Source organism: Urocampus carinirostris, chromosome 9 (assembly GCF_059441175.1).
Source record: "Urocampus carinirostris isolate Australia breed hairy pipefish chromosome 9, RoL_Ucar_1.0, whole genome shotgun sequence".
Taxonomy (NCBI): Eukaryota; Metazoa; Chordata; class Actinopteri; order Syngnathiformes; family Syngnathidae; genus Urocampus; species Urocampus carinirostris.
In genome coordinates, this window is record NC_142357.1 from 21,164,441 (window position 1) to 21,184,170 (window position 19,730).

The 19,730-nt window shown below is 37.8% G+C and overlaps 1 protein-coding gene across 4 annotated transcripts; it reads right to left on the bottom strand.

The window, feature by feature from the left end:
• Positions 1-10,478: 10,478 nt before the first annotated feature.
• Positions 10,479-19,500, bottom strand: adad1 (adenosine deaminase domain containing 1 (testis-specific)). Of its 4 annotated transcripts, none has more exons than XM_088344038.1 (14): positions 19,350-19,486; positions 18,056-18,119; positions 17,871-17,928; positions 17,525-17,595; positions 17,311-17,448; positions 17,068-17,235; positions 16,801-16,872; positions 16,572-16,697; positions 14,913-15,210; positions 14,767-14,845; positions 12,609-12,756; positions 12,294-12,528; positions 12,016-12,148; positions 10,479-11,130 (listed from the first exon to the last, which is right to left on the bottom strand). In XM_088344038.1, exons 4-14 carry the CDS (start codon positions 17,565-17,567, stop codon positions 11,017-11,019), a joined length of 1,554 nt encoding a protein of 517 aa, XP_088200164.1. In that variant the 5' UTR covers positions 17,568-17,595; positions 17,871-17,928; positions 18,056-18,119; positions 19,350-19,486; the 3' UTR covers positions 10,479-11,016. The 4 variants fall into 4 exon arrangements, with proteins under 4 accessions (XP_088200164.1, XP_088200165.1, XP_088200162.1 ...); XM_088344039.1 differs by having other exon boundaries at positions 17,871-17,945; XM_088344036.1 differs by lacking the exons at positions 17,871-17,928; positions 18,056-18,119 and having other exon boundaries at positions 19,350-19,500.
• Between the last annotated feature and the right edge of the window lie 230 nt (positions 19,501-19,730).

Sequence of the window (19,730 nt, forward strand, 5' to 3'; positions counted from 1 at the left end):
CAGGATGACCAGGGTGAAATAGATCTAGCATTACAGTACACAAACATAGTAAACACTAGGTAACATGTTGAAAATTTGTCCGGAAAGTGCATGACAGCAACGACGCACCCAGCCTGCAAACTAGTCCAGAAAGTCTATGACGGCCACAAAGCAGCTTCCATCTCTGCTAGCTGGTCAATGAAATAAATGTTGAAGTGTTTCTGTCAACTTATCAACATATACCCGAATTTCTTTCAATAAAAATGCATCATAAGAGCCGGCTGCTGTTTCATTCATTCTAAGTTGTCCTCCACAGATAAGTGGGCCAGACCTGGGCAGAAAACCTCCGGGGTGAAAAGGGAGCCGACCCTGGTTGGAACCCTAACTTGTTTTTAAGTTCATAAAATGATAGCTAACCGAACACCAGCAGGCAATTGTCACTTGGTCTCTTGACTATGGGATTTTAACCACATCATGTCTGTGAACCCAGACTGCAGCTTTTAAGTGCAAGGAAACATGGCGTGTGAATTTTGTAAAAGCCCAAAAATATGAGAACAAAATGATAGGTGTGAAATGTCCCTATTCAGAGCTAAAACCACACAAAGACAGCTGTATATAAAATTCCGAGAACGTTCTCTTTTGTGCAGGACATAAAAAATCTCAATACGATTTAGATGATGCCAAATATACAATTAATGTGCTCTTAGATGATTGTTTATTGTGTTAAAAAAAAAACTCAATACAATTGTATAAATTGTTTATCAAATTGGAGAACAAAGGTAGACCGGAAGAATAGCCAACAATGGAGAAAACCCCACTGAAAGAATTAAAGATCCATTTAATATTTTGTATTAGGCAAATGAAGATTTGTTCTGTTTCAAGTGATCTAAAATAAATTTCATCAGAAGTTCATGTATTTGGGTTTCAGTGTTTGATGTATGTCATATTTCCTTGGGGCTACTTTACTCTTGATCTAACACAAGGGTGGGCAAACTTTTTGAGTGTCGGGCCGCATTGGCTTAAACATTTTTGAAAGGGCCAGGAGGAGAAAAAAATGTTAATTATATTTTTTTGTATATAGCGATACAGTCTCAAATACAAACCTCAGCAATACCTGAGTGTAGAAAGAAAAAGCTAATGGACTTGTTCTAGGTTTGAGGAGTGGGAATATTTATTTTGTTAAATAAGTTTAATTTCGGGCAGCAGGGCGGGGCAGTGGTTAGAGCGTGTGCGGCACAGTTCTGAGGTCATAAGATAGAACCTTCCTGTGTGGAGTTTGCATGTTCTCCCCGTGGGTTGCGTGGGTTTCCTCCAGCCACTCCGATTTCCTCCCACATTCCAAAAACATGCATGTCAGGTTAATAGACCGGTTCACATTGTCCCTAGGTGTGAATGAGCGAATGACATGTCTGTCCCTGTGTGCCCTGCACTGGCTGGCAACCAGTTCAGGGTGTCCCCTGCCCACTGCCCGAAGACAGCTGGGTTGGGCTCCAGCACCCCCGCGACCTTACTGAAGATTAGCGGTGCAGATAATGGATGGATGAATGAATGTTTTATTTATTTTTCAGTTTGATAGCCGGTCGTCTACTCTAATTTCGTTGTTAACCTATTTTTAGTAGCAGAATTTACCTTTACCTGCACTGATAGGGTTTAGAATTAACAATCAATCTATTTTGAGTCAGGATAAGATACACAGTAAGACACTATGAATTTCAATGGCAGTTCAAATGAATGACAAGAAGGTTCATTAAATAAGCAAAGAATACACAATTCCAATGTTTCCCAGTTCAGGGGATCCCAAATGCATGGGTGGAGAAGCACCTTTTCTGTTACTGGCTCCATCTAGTGTTAAAATTGAGAAGTGCAACAGAGTTAAGCTCAAGCGCCATGTGCGGGCCATATTCAACTATATTTTCAGAATTTGCTGCTGGCCAATAAAAACTGGGCCGCAGTTGGCCCGCGGGCCGTAGTTTGGACACACTTGATCTAACATTTAGTAGGAAGAATTGAAACAGCAGCACTCTCTGCTGGTTACAGCATAGAATAGGACCAGAATTTCTTTTATAGTTCATGTTGGCCTGGAGAGGGATGGGCGCCACCAGGCTGTACTTGCCCCAGACACACCACAGGAAATGGTGCCACTAAAACCCTAGTGGTCGATGGATCGATTGATCCATAAAACAAGTGTAAATCCCTTATTCCAGGACTAACCTAAGAAATATGGCAACAATTTCAAGCGTTTAAAGTTCTAGCACTTTTCAAACCTTGAAAAAAACCATTAAAATTCAAGCATTTAAGGATTTCAAGCACCTGTATGAACCATGCTTACAGCGTGGAAACTACAGTATATGTAACTGCTAGCCCTTTTAAGCTAAATGGTCAAAAAGTAGATCATATCTTCAAAAAGGTTGGTGATCCCTGCGCTAAGGGATACTTTGTGTATGTTAACAAGTTCAGCTGTAAATTTGTGCGTTTGAAAATTGTAGAATAAGGACAAGAATCATGATGATGCCCCATAAACATTAACTCCATGAAAACTTTTTTTTCGAGCATTTTTGAAAGTGAGGTTTACTGCCCAAGTTGTTTCGACCGCCAAACCTCTCATGCTCCAATGGCTTTACCTGACTAGATAAGTAAATAGATAGGCTGCCCTTTCATAATAAGGGAGTAGGCGGTCCGCATATCATTTGAGAGGACCTTTTGTGAAAATGTTCAAGGAAATCCAATGCTTTGTCATAAGCCAACTCGAAACTTGTGCTGATTGGAAACATTTTGGCCCTTCGACTAAAAGTTCTCGCTCTATGGTCTTTACAAGATGTCCTGGATGATGACTTGCTCACCCTTTTTACATCATTGTTACAACTGACTTTCACTTGCAAAGGGGGAAACCCTGCATCCTGTTGATGACGCAAACAACAACGTCAACCACCATTCCCTCAACTGCTTCAGCAAAAACATGAGTTAGTGATATGGAATGATTGTTTTCTACAACAGAATTATATTGCTGAATGCAGTGTAGTGCCCCATGGGTCATCATTAACAAAAGAAAAGGGTTCTTAGGTTCCCCAGTATTAATGCAAAACCAAAACAAACTTTTATTAAAAAGGTATTAGAATGAGTAACCTTCTCATTCAGTTACTCCAGTTGCTTTTGTTCTATGATCACAGTTCATAGACTATTATGATAGATTAATCTTTTTAATGATATCCTTTGAGAATTTTATTATTTTCTAGATTGTAACTTGTTTTTTCTCCATAAAATGGAAGTTTCTACATAGGAAGATAAAACACTTTACGCTGTAGCTCCAGTGTCTTCATAATTGGACAGATGGGTGGCTTTTAACTGAGAAGCTGCCTTGTACACATTTTTTGGTAATTTGTCAAAAACTACCACTGTCGTCTTCAACCAGAAATCTAGTGTAAATGAAAAACAACTGACTTTTAATAATGTGCAACGTATTTTATGTTTTCTGCCTAATTGTGCATTTTGATCTAATGCAATTTATCCTCAGGAATTTTAGTCCCAAAACATACAATACTAATCTTAAAAAAATGATGCAATGATGCAAATCATAACGCAATTGTTTCTCTTTAAAGGGACCGTTTGTAATATTAAGTGCCTGCTACTGGTACAAAAAATGGATTCACAAAAAAAAATAAACATTCATTTGAATACTAGGCAAACATTAATGAACTATCATACCAATGCTAATGCTTACATTAAAATAATTATAGGTCGAGAAATTGTATTACTTTTTCATTGTGGACTCCAAACCTATGGTCGCCACCGTGTTTGTCTTTCGTATTGCTGCAGACCTGGTTTTTGTTCGCATTGGACAACAGTGCCATTTAGTGGTCAAATATTACACACTAAGACTTCAATGACTACATTTTATGTTAATTACAAAAGCATTCTTATACGTTACATTTTCATACCTGTCAACCTGTATGTTTTTGCCGTACAAAGTCCGTTTATTATGCATTTTAAGACGTCTACGACGTACAAGAAAATCTGTACGGAAAAACCCAAATTTGTCAATTATGGGTACCATCCGGTATACACCGACTATCACGAAACGGCAAATCAATCAAGTCGAATAAGTTCGCCGCGGTTGCCTCTATCGCGGTATCGTTTTTTTTCGTTGCAACTGAAGCGAGCGGTTTGATATTACTGTGCGCATGCGTCTGCCGCCTGGGGATTTCCCATTGCATCCATGTGGTAGTTGTGTGGTGAAAGGAAATCAGTGTCTTTTTAGAGAACCGTTTTTTTCGGCTCAACTCATTTAAGACAGCAGGTTCTCAAACGGCTCACTTGCTTTGATGCATGATATTACGAATTATCATGTTGTATAAAGAAGTTAAGAAAAAAAGGAAGTATAAAAGGAGAAAATGAAAAAATATAGGATTTTGGTTATCCCTTAGATCAGTATATTACCAACAATAATTTAATGCAGAAAATGAATTCATAATTTGATAAGAAAATGTATTATTCTACTTAATTATATTTGCATGTATTTTTTTCCTTCTACAGTGAAAGTCCAAGCTACTTCATTTTTTAACTTTTTTTATAATAAACCTCATTAATGTCGAGCAACTCAGTATCTCACAACAAAATGTTAATGGACAAAATATATGATATAACGCAACAGATGTACAATATAACATGTTAAACTACACAAACACGTTCAGAAAAAAAAAATATGGTGTAAGATTTGTTATTTTGTAAGGGAAAATACGAGTTTGTAAGGGCATGGAGCCGTGGGGGTTGACAGGTATGTATTTTCCTAAGATAGTATTTTAATTTTGGTCAATATGAAACATAACTTACCTTATCCTTATCAATTGCTCTCTTAAACAAAAATTTGAATACGGCCAAACCGACGACTTGCCTGTTTGACCCGCTTCCGGATTCGCTTATTAAAAGGTCTTTTTGGGGTCCTTGGACCTTCAGTTCGAACTATTATAAACATATCACTCACCTCAGGTGTAGTTCCAGCAACTTTTAAGTCTGCTGTTATTAAACCTAGACTGAAACGACCCAACCTTGATCCAGAAAGCTTATGTAATTATAGACCTGTGTCAAAACTACCGTTTCTTTCTAAAACTTGAAAAAGTTGTGGCACAGCAGCTGAATGATTTTTTATCCGAGAACAATCTTTTTGAATCAATGCAATCAGGATTCAGGGCTAACCACTCTACTGAGACAGCTCTGATTAAGGTAACCAATGATCTTCTACTGGCAATGGACTCCGGCTCTTCATCACTCTTGCTGCTGCTGGACCTTAGTGCTGCTTTTGACACTGTTGACTATAATATCTTACTACAACGGTTGGAAAATGGATTGGTCTCTCAGGAACCGTCCTCATATGGTTCAGATCGTACCTCTGTGTTAAGTATGGTGAAATGACATCCGAGCCCTTTAATGTTACCTGTGGTTTTCCGCAGGTTTCAGTACTTGGCCCCCTTTTATTCAGCATATACATGCTTCCAATAGGGGATATTACTCGCAAGTATAATATCAATTTCCATTGCTACGCAGATGACACTCAACTATATATTGGGGAATCTGCCACACTAAACTGTGGAAATTTTGAGAATGCATGTCACTCAACTTCTTGCGCCTTAACTCTGAAAAGACCCAAATGTTAGTTATTTGTCCATCTAAATGCCGTGATTTGTTCTCACTGCTCTGAACATTGACAAATGTAATATCACCCAGAGTGACTCAGTCAAAAATTTAGGAGTCACATTTGACCCCAATTTGTCCTTTCAAACACACGTTAAAAATATTACTAGAACAGGTTTTTTGTCCATCTTTGCAACATTGCTAAAATTTGCCCAATGCTGTCTCAGTCGGATGCAGGGATTATAATTCATGCGTTTGTTACCTCCCGTCTCGATTACTGTAAGGCTCTACTCTCCGGTCCCCCGAAGTCCAAAATATAGAGCCTGCAGCTGGTACAAAATGCTGCAGCGAGGCTTTTAACTAAGACAAGAAAGTTTGATCACATTACCCCGATTTTAGCTAACCCGCATTGGCTACCTGTTAGCTTAAGATGTGATTTTAAGGTTTTGTTGGTCGTATACAAAATCATGCATGGACTTGCACCCTCATATCTTTCAGATTTAATTTCCCTCTATGTTCCAGTCTGGAGGCTTCGCTCTGAAAATGCTGGTCTACTAGTGATCCTAAGAGCCAGGAAGAGATCAGCAGGTTCGAGAGCGTTCTCCATTCGGGCCCCGGCGGTGTAGAATGCTATTCCCCCTGAGATTCGATCTGCAACCTCAGTGGAAATGTTTAAATTTAAACTTAAAATACACTTCTATTCTATAGCATATGAATAACCGATATTTTATGTTGACAATATCGGTGTATTATTTGCCCTCATGTAGGTTTTAGATCAGGGGATGGTGTCATAATAGTCTCTGGTTTGCAATAATCGATGGTCTGTGCAGCCCTTTGAGACTCTTTGTGATTAAGGGCTATACAAATAAATATGACTTGACTTGAAAATGTATATGACGTAAAAAATAAAGGTTTTGTCTCTTTTTGCCTTAAGTTTCATTTTCTCTCATGGGTTACAGGTGTTTGTGATTAATAAGCAAAATGTTTGTGCACCACAACCAAAGACCAACCAACCTACTTTCACCACAAGATTACAAGAGGCCACAAGGGATTTTTTTTCCTTACACAAAAAATCCCAAGACTATAGGAAAATAAAGACAATTGATACATTTGCCTGACACCTAATAAGCCCACCCTTTACAGCCCTGCAGCTATATATATTAAATTAAACCAAGAGGGGCTTCACATTACCAAGAGCCTTTTACCTGGATGCATCTGCCATGGCCACAATGGAAAACACCTTTACTTATTATTTTTTTCTTCTTCTCTTTTTTGGCATAATCTCTGCAAAGCCTCTTCCACACTCTCTCCATATAAGTGATGCCAAGATTGACTTTTTGCGGAAGGTTAAGTGTGTGAGTCTTAATTGCTATTTGATATTCAGGAGGTATTATTTTTTTCTAAACTCATGTTTGCATTTATTTCTTTGCACACAGCCATCAAATTCGACCTTCTATGCACCTGCAAATGTGAAGGTGAGGCCGGATTCTTTGAAATGATGAGAAAATGTTATGCAAACATTTGTGTCTTAGACACTGGGGTTTAAAGTAAATCCAGTTTCTCCATGTATTTGTAAAGTGGCTTATTTAGCGCAACTTTCTGTTCCGCTGTATAACATTAATGATCATGATTTGCATGTTGTTACTGAACATAAGGATCTGGGTGTCACTCTTACTTCAAACCTAAAGTTTATCACGCATATCGCCAAAATTACCAACAAAGCCAATAACATAGCATCAAACATTTACAGACACTTTTACAACAAGAACCCAGCATTCTTAGTTCAAATGTTTTGCGTTTATGTTAGACCCGGGTTAGAATATAATAGCGTTGTGTGGAACCCTTACTTACTCAAGGACATTAACCTACTGGAAGGAGTTCAACGTCGGTATACGAAACGGATACCTGTGATGCACAACTTGTCATATCCGGAAAGACTACAAAGACTGAACTTGGACTTTTTGGAGCTCCGCAGAATTCGATTTGATTTAATTTTTGTGGGGGGTTTGGGGTTTTTAAGGGTTATTGATCTATCTTCGTTATTCATTATCCATTATCCGTTATCGGTCAGTTCATAATACGCTACAAAGCCTAGGAACACTTGTGTTCAAAGTACTGCATGGAATGATCGATGTGCCTTTTGATCAATTTTTTGAGTTCTGTCGTGTTGATGGTTTACGTGGTCACAGATATAAGTTACGGGTGCCTAGACCTACCAGCAACTTGCATGGAAACTTTATTTCTTTCAGGATACCAAAAATTTTGAATTTTTTGTTAGTGCAAATACGGTGCAAACCTTTGAGCAAAGGTTGGCAGAAATGTATTTGTCAAATTTTCTTAGGGGAGGGGGCGTAAGGTGACCATATTTGGCCATGCTCACTCTCAGCATTATTTTTTTTTTTTTTTTGTGTGTCATGTTTTGATTAAGGTATCTAACAATACCTTCAATAAACATTTCATTTCATTTCATAACCCCACTCAGGGTCATCTAATACAGGAAGTGAGCATTACAACTGTTTGTCTCACACCAAAGGAAGTTTAAAGTCAGCATTTTCTCTTATTCACACATAGACGCTATGCATGACAACTGCGGTTGACTGCAGTATGAAAGAACTCGACGGAAACATCAGAAATCAGTGCAACCCTAAAGAATTCATCGACGACTCCGTGGAGTTCCTCAACAAAACCATTAACCACTGGAAATACAGCAATGTAAGTACTGCATCGAAAATGAATTGTTCAGATTAAAAATCAATGCCAAAAGTGTTGCGTTGTATTTGCTTCTTTGACAGCCTCTGACCAATTCCAGCCAATGTGCCTGTAAGCAGGGGCCCAAAACTCATTTGAATGGATTTCTGGACAAGATGGAATTGTTGCTTCATTTTGTAAAAAGTCATTCCACCCCCAAGTCATTTACACAAATTTCTGTCAAAAGGAACAGACGTTACATTGAGGAATGACAATGGCTCTTGAGAGCAGCCCAGAACTTTGATTGATATAATGTATTACATTTGATAACCATTTTAAACACTGATCTATGTATCGCTATGTAATTACACATCGGCGATAAACAATGTTTTGAAAGCATTTCTTTCAAATGAACGATTGACATCAAGCACCTTTCACTGATGGAAATAACCAGCCTTATTTTTAAGGGAATGTTGAAGCACTGTATTTTTCCGACATTACAGTAGAGCCACTCTGGGACCTAAGAGACAGAGTATGTTTTCTTATTTAAAGAGCCCTATTTATATATTTATTGTTATTTAAAATGCATGTTTGGTTGTGCATACCAGTAACCTATGAAATTCAATAAAATATATATCAAAAAACCTTGATTTGGAGTGATTGAAATGTTTTTACAAGCAAACAAATGTTGATGACATTTTCCATTCAAGAGTGGAGATGAAATCAATGAGGGGGAAGGATTGACGCGAAGAGGACAAACACTGTTCACTAAAGACTATAACTTGTTAATTCTGCAAACCAGAAATAAAACGGAAAGTTAAGTCATACTAAAGTCAATTTCAATTAATTCCGAGATTTGCTTAATTTCCATAGTGATACACTAAAAAGTTCAAGAAAAGACAATCCGGATAACACAAACCAGAGGATTATTATTATTCTGTGTGTCCGTCTGTTGGATTTGGATGACAAAACTACAGAGAAATTCACATCCAGTTTTTCTGCAAACCTACTAGCACAGGGGTGGCGAACACGCGGCTCTAGAGCCGCTTGCGTCTCTCGGCTGATAAAAATGCGGCTCTTTGCCTCATCATATTTTCTATGTACTGTGACTCTTTGCCTCGTTTCATGTTTAGGTTTTTTTCCCCTCTTAAAACACACTTGAATTTATCAGAGTTAATAACAAATAATAAATAATATTACGAAATTAATTTGGTAGATTTGTAGTTTTTATGCTGCTCACGACACATAACGGACTGCCAATCATCTGCGTAGGTTACGTCTAATGCCAGTGTAGTGCCTAAATCCGACTCCCCTGCAAAATCCTTCCCCCTCGCGTGAAAGCATGAATGAGAGAGAGGTGCCTGTGTGTGGAGGGGGTATGTGACCTCCAGGGTAGTTGCTGTGTTAACTCTGGCTAAGGTGCATTTGATGTGTGTATTGAGGGTGGACACTTTCCTATAAATCAACACAAGAACAATATTTGTTGTATTGTAAGGAGAGGAGTGTGTTATGGGAAATATGTTTTTAATTGTGTGTGTTTGTGTGTGTCTGTCTGTCATGGCAGGTCAGTGCGTGGTGTGGCTCTTTGACTCTCAGTTAAAAATTTTGGCTTGTGTCAAACTTGTTCGCCACCCCTGTACTAGCAGAATCCTGTTGAATCAGAGAATACGTAAACAGAACACATATTAATACTTAAAACTTGTTAAACAGCAGCTTCAAGATCAAGCATGGTTTATACTTTAGTGCAGATCTTTGCATAAAAATAGAGAGCGGTGGGACTAGCAACTGAAAACACAATAAAAATCAAGCAGTAATGCAGAAAATGTTATTATTTTACTTAAATAAACGGGATGCTTTTGGTCAGTGTATATAAAGCGTTGTATAAATAAAATAAATCACCCATTAAGAACAAAGACATCTAAAACTATGTACACTAATAAGGTAATATAAAAATGACCTATAGGAAATAAGCTTAAAATTGGTACCTTTTTTAGTTTCACGACATACTCAACCAAGTCAACAAACCCAAGTTTCCTGCGTAGGGCTACAACTATCAAAACTAATGATCACACCCTTTGGTCACATGTCCAATGGTGTAAGTGATGTCAACCTAAAAAAAACATTGATTGTCTCTTGCTTCAAAGATCAGTCTGTAATATGGCTAAAACAAGCAGACAATATTTAAATATATTGTGAAAATATTTATGCAGACAATATTAAAATATGGCCAACAATCGAAGGTGTTGTCCTTTTTTTAAAAACATTCTTTAGAATGCTGTAGTGTTTCATTCCAATCTATCACACAAGTAGCAGCTTTTTTGCATAATTTCCCTCCCAATAACGACTACATGCAATGAACAGATTTTTTTTTCCATTTTTTTTATAATAGTTATTTGATTTTTTTTAAATTGTGCAGCATGCCAGGTTTCAAATAAAACATTAAGTTTCAGCTAAGACTCTGACAGGGGTTTGAACAGTTTCCAATGGCCAGCAGCTTACAGCTAAACACCCATACTTAAATCTGAATATATACTCAAAATTAATGCAAGTTACAGCACGCCTTATAGAGAGTATCCTTTTTGTACCCGTAACACAGAAACAAGCAAGTGTGTGCGCTGATCTTACAACAACAAAAAACAACTATGAAAACCAAGACTTCTACAACAGAAACAGAACACTCTTCATTGTAAGTCTAGTCGTGTTTTTCCACCACCATGTTTTTACCTACATGGTGAAGTTGTCATTGACCAAGGGCTTGTCTGGCCACGACCCGAAGCCTTTCTGCATCAGGTACATCCTCAGCAAATTCTTTGCCTTGTGGTATGACTTTGCCACACTCTTCAACAAAAAAACACATGACAAGTTTACAGTTATGCTACAACTAGGACTTCAGAGAAAACTATAGGCTAAGTACAGTAATAATTTGTGTATACCGCGCACTTACGAATAAAGTGTTCCCCTAGTTTTTGATTAAAAAGACCGTATAAGATTTACTTTCACCTTTTATCAGCTCAAACTAAGCATTGTAAGAGAAAAAACGTATTGAATACATGCGGCCATGATTAAAAATCATTTATTGACAACCTAAACTATAAACACAATACCAACATAAAAAAATGTATATATTTATGGTCTTTCAATGTCTGATTCATCATCAGATACACCAAGAGTTGTTTCCCTCATGGTGCTTTTTTTGCATTTTCATGACAAACTTGTTTTCTGCATTTGTCTCTGGTACCGTGAATGAAAAAAGTGTGAGAATGAGATAAAATCTAATGCTTATTCCTATCTCATGAATACCACTGGTGGTGTAGTGTCTAGGATCCAGCGCACTCATCAGATTTGATTCCCGTTGCATCCCTTGTTTTGTGATTGTGGTCAGCAATATAATTTTACTAATATATCATTGCACATATAAGGTATTATACTACCTTATAACCTTGTGCATAATGCACACCCAAACATTACGTTTTATTTTTAATCTTAATAAAAAAGTGCGTTATATACAAATAATTATGTATTTGAGTGAGGAAGAGGATTTTTGGCACGATTGTTTGGTGAACGTGTCATTTTAAACCTTTGTATTGAAAGTCAGCTCATTTTTTTGTCTCATTTCAGTTAAAAAATGCACAGATTGCACTGCAATATACAAAAAATGTCGAAATCTGCCCCATAAAGCTTGTTAAATCAATAGTGGACTAAAAAAATAATCTTTCAGCTTACCTTGGCTTCTTTGTATGAACTTGTGGCAAGCAAGTCCTCTCTCTTGGCTTCTTTGGCTACCAGCTTGAAGCGGTGTAACATTGCTGCCTTGCACAGGCGGCTGGCCAGAGCAGATCCACTCTTAAAGGGAGACCTATTTCAAACATGATAACGACATGGGAACCTGTTTTATCCTACAGCATAACACAAACGTCTTGGGGAAGTGAAAGTTTGAGGTTGAACACAAGCTGTCCAGTAGAAATGCTTGCCAAAAACATGAACTCAATTATTCAGCTTACTCGACTGTGGTTTTTCCAGTCAGACCGTCCACAACCTCGATAGAGTGGTCTCCTTCACTCCAGTTGAAACAATAAGTGACCGGAGTGTAGTCAGCGCTGCTGGTAGCCACACAAGGTACTGAGCTTATGCGAGGTCTCATCTTGCAGTAGAACATGGGCAGTTGTATGGTGATGCCCTCTGTACGGCGATTCACCGTCGTGTCCATTCCATGGATGTCCCCGCCACCAGAGTCGCCTGGAGGTGTTCAAGAAATGTGATGACACAACCATGACGACAAAGAAATTAAGAGAAATTTCTACAGAGCGTCCACGTGCCTACTAAGATACTCTCGACATAGACCGGTTCGATGAAGTGGCTCAGCAAGGCTCCCTGGTATCCCAACACTTGCCACTGGGTGATCTTATCAATGGGCGACACACTGACCATTATTGTGCTGGGGTGCTCAGAGAAAACAGAGTACATCTGAAAAGGAAGCATGTCCTTAAAAGGGCTGCAACAATTGTCCAATGTTCTCGACAGAAAGGAATTCAGTATTTTCAAAACCATAGGGCGCACTTTATTAGGGTGCAGTCTCTGTAGCTTGTTCCATTTCTTTTTTTAACACATACACATGGCACACCGCACCATTGGTCGCGGGTGCCGGCCTTACAACCACAAAGACAAGCATACAAGTGTGCGTATTTAAAAAAATACAGCTGTAGCAAAACTGAGTGTGGTTATAGTTTATTTAAGTATTTATTACAAAGTAAAGCACACGAAAAAAAAGTTCGTTTTCAGCTTCCACCAACTTGCGAACCTTCTTTTTATTAATCCCAAATTCTCTCGAGGAAGCTGCTTGTTTTCCATGTTCTTCCACATAGCGTAGAAATCAACACACCGCGGCGAAAAAAAACACGGAAAGCATTCAATGGAGGAAAAGTGAGGTTTTGGATTGAATTCATATTTGGGCGGACAACTCTGTTCAGCCTCCGGTAGCTCAATAACTTTGGAATTGTAAGATACGCTACGGCCTTAGAATCCATGAGAACTTCTGCAGACAATGGACGCATTGCATGTGACATCATGTTTCGTCTTCTGCGCATGCGTTAACGACTACAAACGTCAGTTGTTAAAACCGTTGGATTTCAAACTGTTGAGAATCTTTTAGTACTATTGATTAAGATTTTGCAGTTGACCACTGAATGTTCTTAACATAGTGGACATCATATTTGTTTTATTTACTGTTCTACTACTCCCAATGGGCCTCTTCTTGATTTAAAGGGATAAAAAAAACCTTTACTTGATTTTAATTTAGAATTTATTTGCCTGTCCCTAAAAATGGTCGGAGGTTTATTCCTAGATTTTTCTCTCTGCGGACCGAGAACAGTTGGTTTTATATTTTTTATAAAATTTAGTACAAATCCGGAGTATAATAAATCAAATCACCTTCCTAATAAATTCAAGAAACAAATAACCATTATCTGATTGTTCGACTAATGGTTTCAATAGTCAGTGACTAGTCGCCTATTAAATATTTGTTAGTTCCAGCTCTAGTCCGTATCTTTATGACGAAGACTCTTAGTAACATTTTAGTTGTAAGACGTCAAAATGCGTGAATGCAACAGGTTTAAGGAAATTAGGTTAATGGGAACAGCTTTGTTTAAATGCTACTCAAATTGACTAGGACTGCAAAACAGACATAATTTAACATTTGATCATTCTGGATTGTTCTATTGAATAATTGGATAAACTGGGTCTTTTCTCATTTCCCTATTTGTATTACAAAAAAAGAACAATAGACAAACGTAGAACACTAATTATATTTTACCTCCTGGTTTGGACCACAAAAATTGGAAAAAAATGCAAATAAATCCTCAGCCCCAAGACAAGATTCTAACTAAAAAAATAATCATCTTTTTTAAAACCCCAATAAATACAACAATGATAAAACATGAACAATATACTCTATAATTTATTTATTATTTTATAGAATGTATAATAAAGATTATTGATAAAGATTAATTGATAATAATGCACCTTCAAATGTAATATATTTACATATTGTAATTATAATGTCACCTTTACTTTCAAACTACTTTATAAGACCAAATTTATGTATGCGCTTTCGTACCTGAATCATGAAAATTACACAATTCGGGTTTAAGCCTTCGCGAGTGTCTTTAGCTAGGTTCTGTGTCCCGGCACCGGAACAAATACCAACATAATTGTGAACATCTACTGTTGTGGGCTCTGCTTTTGTGGAGTTTCTAATGATATCTGGCGGCCAAATTTAGTACTGCAGCTCCCGACCACCAACCACTCAAAGCGGCCAAACCTAACCTTCTATCTGCCGGCAACGCCGAGGCATAATTTCTTGTCTGATATAATTCTAATCATACTTGAGGGATATGCTTAAAAACTATGAGGCAGACTTACTGCGTTGCTTGTAAATTAACAGATTTACAAGACACAAATTTCAAAATTAAAAATCACCTGGACACCCTCTCTTGACACATGCAGGCTCATCTCATTGTTCATCTGCCACGTCGATACACAATGAGGGCTCAGGGACCTATAAAATACACCAAAGTACAACTTTATATCCGCTTCAACACTCCAATTATTCAGCAACTACTTACAGTTTGGAGGGCATCTGAGCCGCGCCCATGGGAACATGGTTGACATAGAGGTGCAGCGTGATGCCTGTCTTCAGGCTGAGCAGGCCTTTGTCATCATCGTTTTGCTGGAAGATGGATTTCTCAACCAGGTGAGTGGTTTTGCTAAAGAACATCAGCAGGTGTTGATAGAGGAATCTCATAAAGGACCTCCTGGCTGTGACCACCGCATGAGAGTCGTGTACAATGCGTCCGTCCGTTGACGCAATCTCGCTGGCGCTGAAGTGGCCGGTGCCCATGGCCACAACCTCACATCTACTAGCTAGTGATAACATCAGAAAACATTTTTTTAGAAAAAGTATTTCACACATGAGTACATGCTGATCAGGGGTCGGACCGTATCGCTCACAAGACAGTTGTGACTTTTCATAAGTACACCAGAGTCAAGGATAAAATTAACTTCAAATTCAATAATAAAGCAGCGCCGTGTTTAAACCACTAGCGGCAGGAGCGCTTGCACTTTTCTACCTTAAAGACTGGTAAGAAGAAAAGTCCTTACAATATTTTCAGTGTGTCTTTGCCAATCATAATACACATGTGATGTCTTCCTTCTACCATTTCCTGGATATATTTTCAAGCATAGTTTGTGCGAGTTATGACAAAATAACTATTGATCAACGATGCACGTGAGGCCTTTTAAGACAAATGTATGTATAATTAAAAGATGTCAAAGATACGCTTCAATAAAACGGAATGGAGGACAAATAATGACCCTTCAATGCAGTCACGTAGCTGAAAGTAAAACAGGGTTCGTAAGTCCTTTTCATGGCCAAATTCAAACACCTTTTAAGGACTTTGAAAGACAATTTTTCAATTTTTCCGTTAACTTTTAAAGATGAAATCTGATGGGAATTTTGCAGACACAAATATACGTGTTATTTACATATGTGATTTTTAATCTTGCATATGCAATTATTAAAACATTTGTGTTTTAGATGTTGAGTTAAACGCAAATATATTTGTTTTTCAGGGAAATCTATCCCCGTCAAAGGTGTCGGGTAAAAAATGAAGTTAATATGTGGCTTACATTTTCGGATACAGGAACTTCTTCCCATTATAATTTACCACTGGAAAACACTACCTTAATTTTTTGCATGGCCCATAATAAATCTCGACAATTAATAAGTCAAACTTGCACTAATACACATTTCAGAGTGGCCTGTTTAGTCGTAGCATGTACCTGTCCCGTAGGGGCCAATGACACTTCATAGCACAATGCAATACAAACTGATGCCAGTTGCAGTCAATCACGATGGAAGAATAAATGAAACGGCAAAGCTAAGCCACCAGAGAGCAGTGTCTGCATCATTTTAAACAGAATTGTTGAGAAACGTATAAACATTTTATTGTGCCCTGTTAAGGTGTAGCATGCACGTGTCCTGACTTCATAGGACAATGCCATATAAACAAATACCAGTTGCAGCCAATCACGAGGGAAGAAGAAATGGAGATCATGTTTGACGTCTTTGTTTGATTTTTTTTCATATGGTTTGGCTCTCACCGAAAATAAAATTTCAATATTTTGCTTCCACAGCTCTTTAAGTCAAAAAGTTTCACGACCCTATCTACTTGAAAAAATATCGACAGAATAGTTTAGATTGTAAGCAGCGAGAGAACACTCACAGGTCTGAATGACAAATGCTGCGACAGTGGTGGCACATGCAGAGAACTGTGGGTGGCTGTTCATCAACTTGGTAAGTTGATCCTTAACGGCATTTCGTACTTTGAGGTTAGCAGGACTCGGTTTTTCTGTGAAATGACACAAATAACAGAATTGTATAATTTCGAAGGAAAGGAACTTGTGTCAATGTAGCAGTGAGAAATGTCAGAAGGAAGCTATATCATAGACTACCAGGAGTGAGCGCACAGGCTTGGCTGTCTGACTGGTAATCCTCCTCTATAGACGGTAGAAATGTCGGAAAAGCTGGAAGGTGAAAGATTAAGATTGAATCAAGGGCAGATTATTTTACAGTTTTGAGCACTTTATAAGTTCACAGGGGAACAAAACACTCTTTGAGAAAATGGCAATTTCCCAATTTGTTTTAATATATTTCAAGACAGGTCAAAGAACAACTAGGAGTCATAATCGAACCCCTGTTCTTATTTTTTCATGTCTGACCTGACACTGGGACATCTGCCTCCACCATTTCCAATTTTGGCAAAAAGTCCTCAAGAGCCAGTTCGCCAGCTCTACGCCGAGCTGTCTTCTTTGTTGTTCCCATGCCGGTCTTGTACTGGACGCCATCAATCACCACGCAAAAGGCAAAGTAAAATGCACTTACGTTGCCTGAAGAAGGACATTAACACGTTTCAAATGAAAAGTTGATTTTCTTCCTTTTCGAATAACAATACAATATTCTACCAGTGGTTACTGTCTCCTTAAATTCTAGGTGAAACTGCAGAGTCTGCGCCAACTGATGCAGCAAAGTCACAGCAGGGGTCTGACCAATTCGGTACCTGTGGATCAGCTCTTTTGCCCCAACAGCTTCTTTCTTCCAATCTTAGGGGAAAACAAACAGAGATAACTTTTTTATTTGACCAATTGAAGATGCATATGAAGTCACTGTTGAACTCACTTGGGTTGAAGTTGTTTCTTTTATTCTGTTGTGTGCTGGCCATTTGGGAAGCAAAGAAGGGTCCTTTAAAACTGTTAAGTATCAGTCCAGCAGTAAAGTTTGTGAGGAAAAAAAAACACATACATACAAATTACATACCCGTTAACCTATACAATTTTATCTCTTTTTGTTTTTAATCTTGGGTGAAATATTTCAATACAATTTTATTCCGAGATGTATATGATTTTCAAATAATACTTGGGCTTGCATTATATTGTTTTATTCAATGTCATTTTCTTTAGCAATTCCTTTGCAAAATGTCATAAACCACTCCACTCAAGCTTTTGCATGTTCTTTGGTTTATTACCTTCAGTAGTTTAGGCACAGAATTTTAACGTTGAGTGGGAAAATGGCAGAATCAGCAACTAAAAGAAAAATGTAACTATAAAAGACAATAGAACTACAGTACATCTGGCATGACTGTTATGTAACTTGGAAAAAGAGTGGTGAGTACATCAAGTCATCTAAATTAATATTAAGTATAAAAAGCACCTTGTATTCCTGATAAGAGTATTAGACATAAATAATGAAGCCAAAACAAGGATCATCGACCATTCTGCAATGGGACAAAAGAAGGGAAATTTAATTTCATTTCTCAATCCATCCAATAAAGTCAAGTCAAGTCATTTTTATTTGTATAGCCCTTAATCACAAAGAGTCTCAAAGGGATGCACATGTTATAACACAGACTATTTTTCCAGACTATTATTACATCACTCCTAACATATTCCTCAAACACTTCATCTCAAAAACATTTAATTTCCTTCTCAAATCTGCATTGGGGCTTCACTGCACCATACAACACAGTTGGCACAATCACACTGTCATGCAGTCCACTCTTAAAATTCATACTCATACTCTTGTTGCTCATCATTCTCCTCAGAGCACCACTCTTCACTCTGTGCAATACCTCACACTCCATTCCACCAACTGCAGCTACATCACAACCCAAGTACCTAAAGCTTTCAACTTCTTCCAGCACCTGTCCATGTAACCTTGGACAAGAAGTTGAAAGGTTTAATGAATCTACGAAAGAAAAATTCAATCAGACTTTGGGGGGACAAAATCTGATGGGAAATTTTCAGCTTGACTTGTATACATTTTAGTTTCAGGGTTGAGGTGGTTAGACAAAGTTAGACCTTGAGTTTTACCCTTATTCAATAGAATCCGCAAAGACAAAGAAGACATTTTAAAAGGAAAAATATGATGATTATTGGTAAGCTGATTTGTACATGTTATTCTGTGTACAGCAACACAGAAGTGCATTGAATTACAAGAATGTACTGTATCATTAGTTTTAGTCTATTGGGGTTGATTGGTATGGAACTAGCACACATATCTATAAACTACACACGCAGCAAACCTGTTTCGATATTCCATGATGATTGACAACATACAAAACATTAGAGATTAGAAACTTTTTCAGCAGCGCGGAGGGAAACTAGTGAAAGTGATTGACTGAAAGTGGTTTATTTACAGGCTCGCGCAAATGTGACGAAGCATATCAATTAGCTTTTGCCGTTAGCATGACTTATAGTATTCTATTTCTTTCCCAAACCGTCCCACATAAACAAAACAAAAACACATCGAAGCATCCGTTGATAACTTGATTTAACGAACAATTGGCAATATTAAAACGTATCCACACTTGCTAATTAATTACACGGAAGTTGTATATCAAATCGTCTAATGGGGATTTGAATCCCTTAAAATTTTAAAGTAAACCATTTGATATTTGGTTGCTTATATTCTAAAAAAAGTCAAGTGTTCCACATACGGTTTTTACCTGTCCAATGTAAAAGTCGTGTCTTGGTTATGGTAGGAGAAAAAAACACGAACACGTTGGTTTGAGTTACTTCGTTTCTGCACAACTTGAAATGGGCCTCGATCGATTGGTCCCGTCAGTCATGCACTTTCGAATCACATTTTCTGTCCATGTTTTTTTCCATCAAATCTGACAACAATGGTCATTTAGAAAACACAATGTCTGAAATAATTACAGAATATTTTTTACAATATCAACAATTTTCTCCTATTTCTGAATGGAGGAAATAGTACTCGCTTGCCATCATTGCCCATAAACTAGTTCGGCTCAATTGTTAAACATAATATGAACTGTAAGGCATTTAGGGTATCAGGTTCACCCCAAAAAAATGACATCTATTTT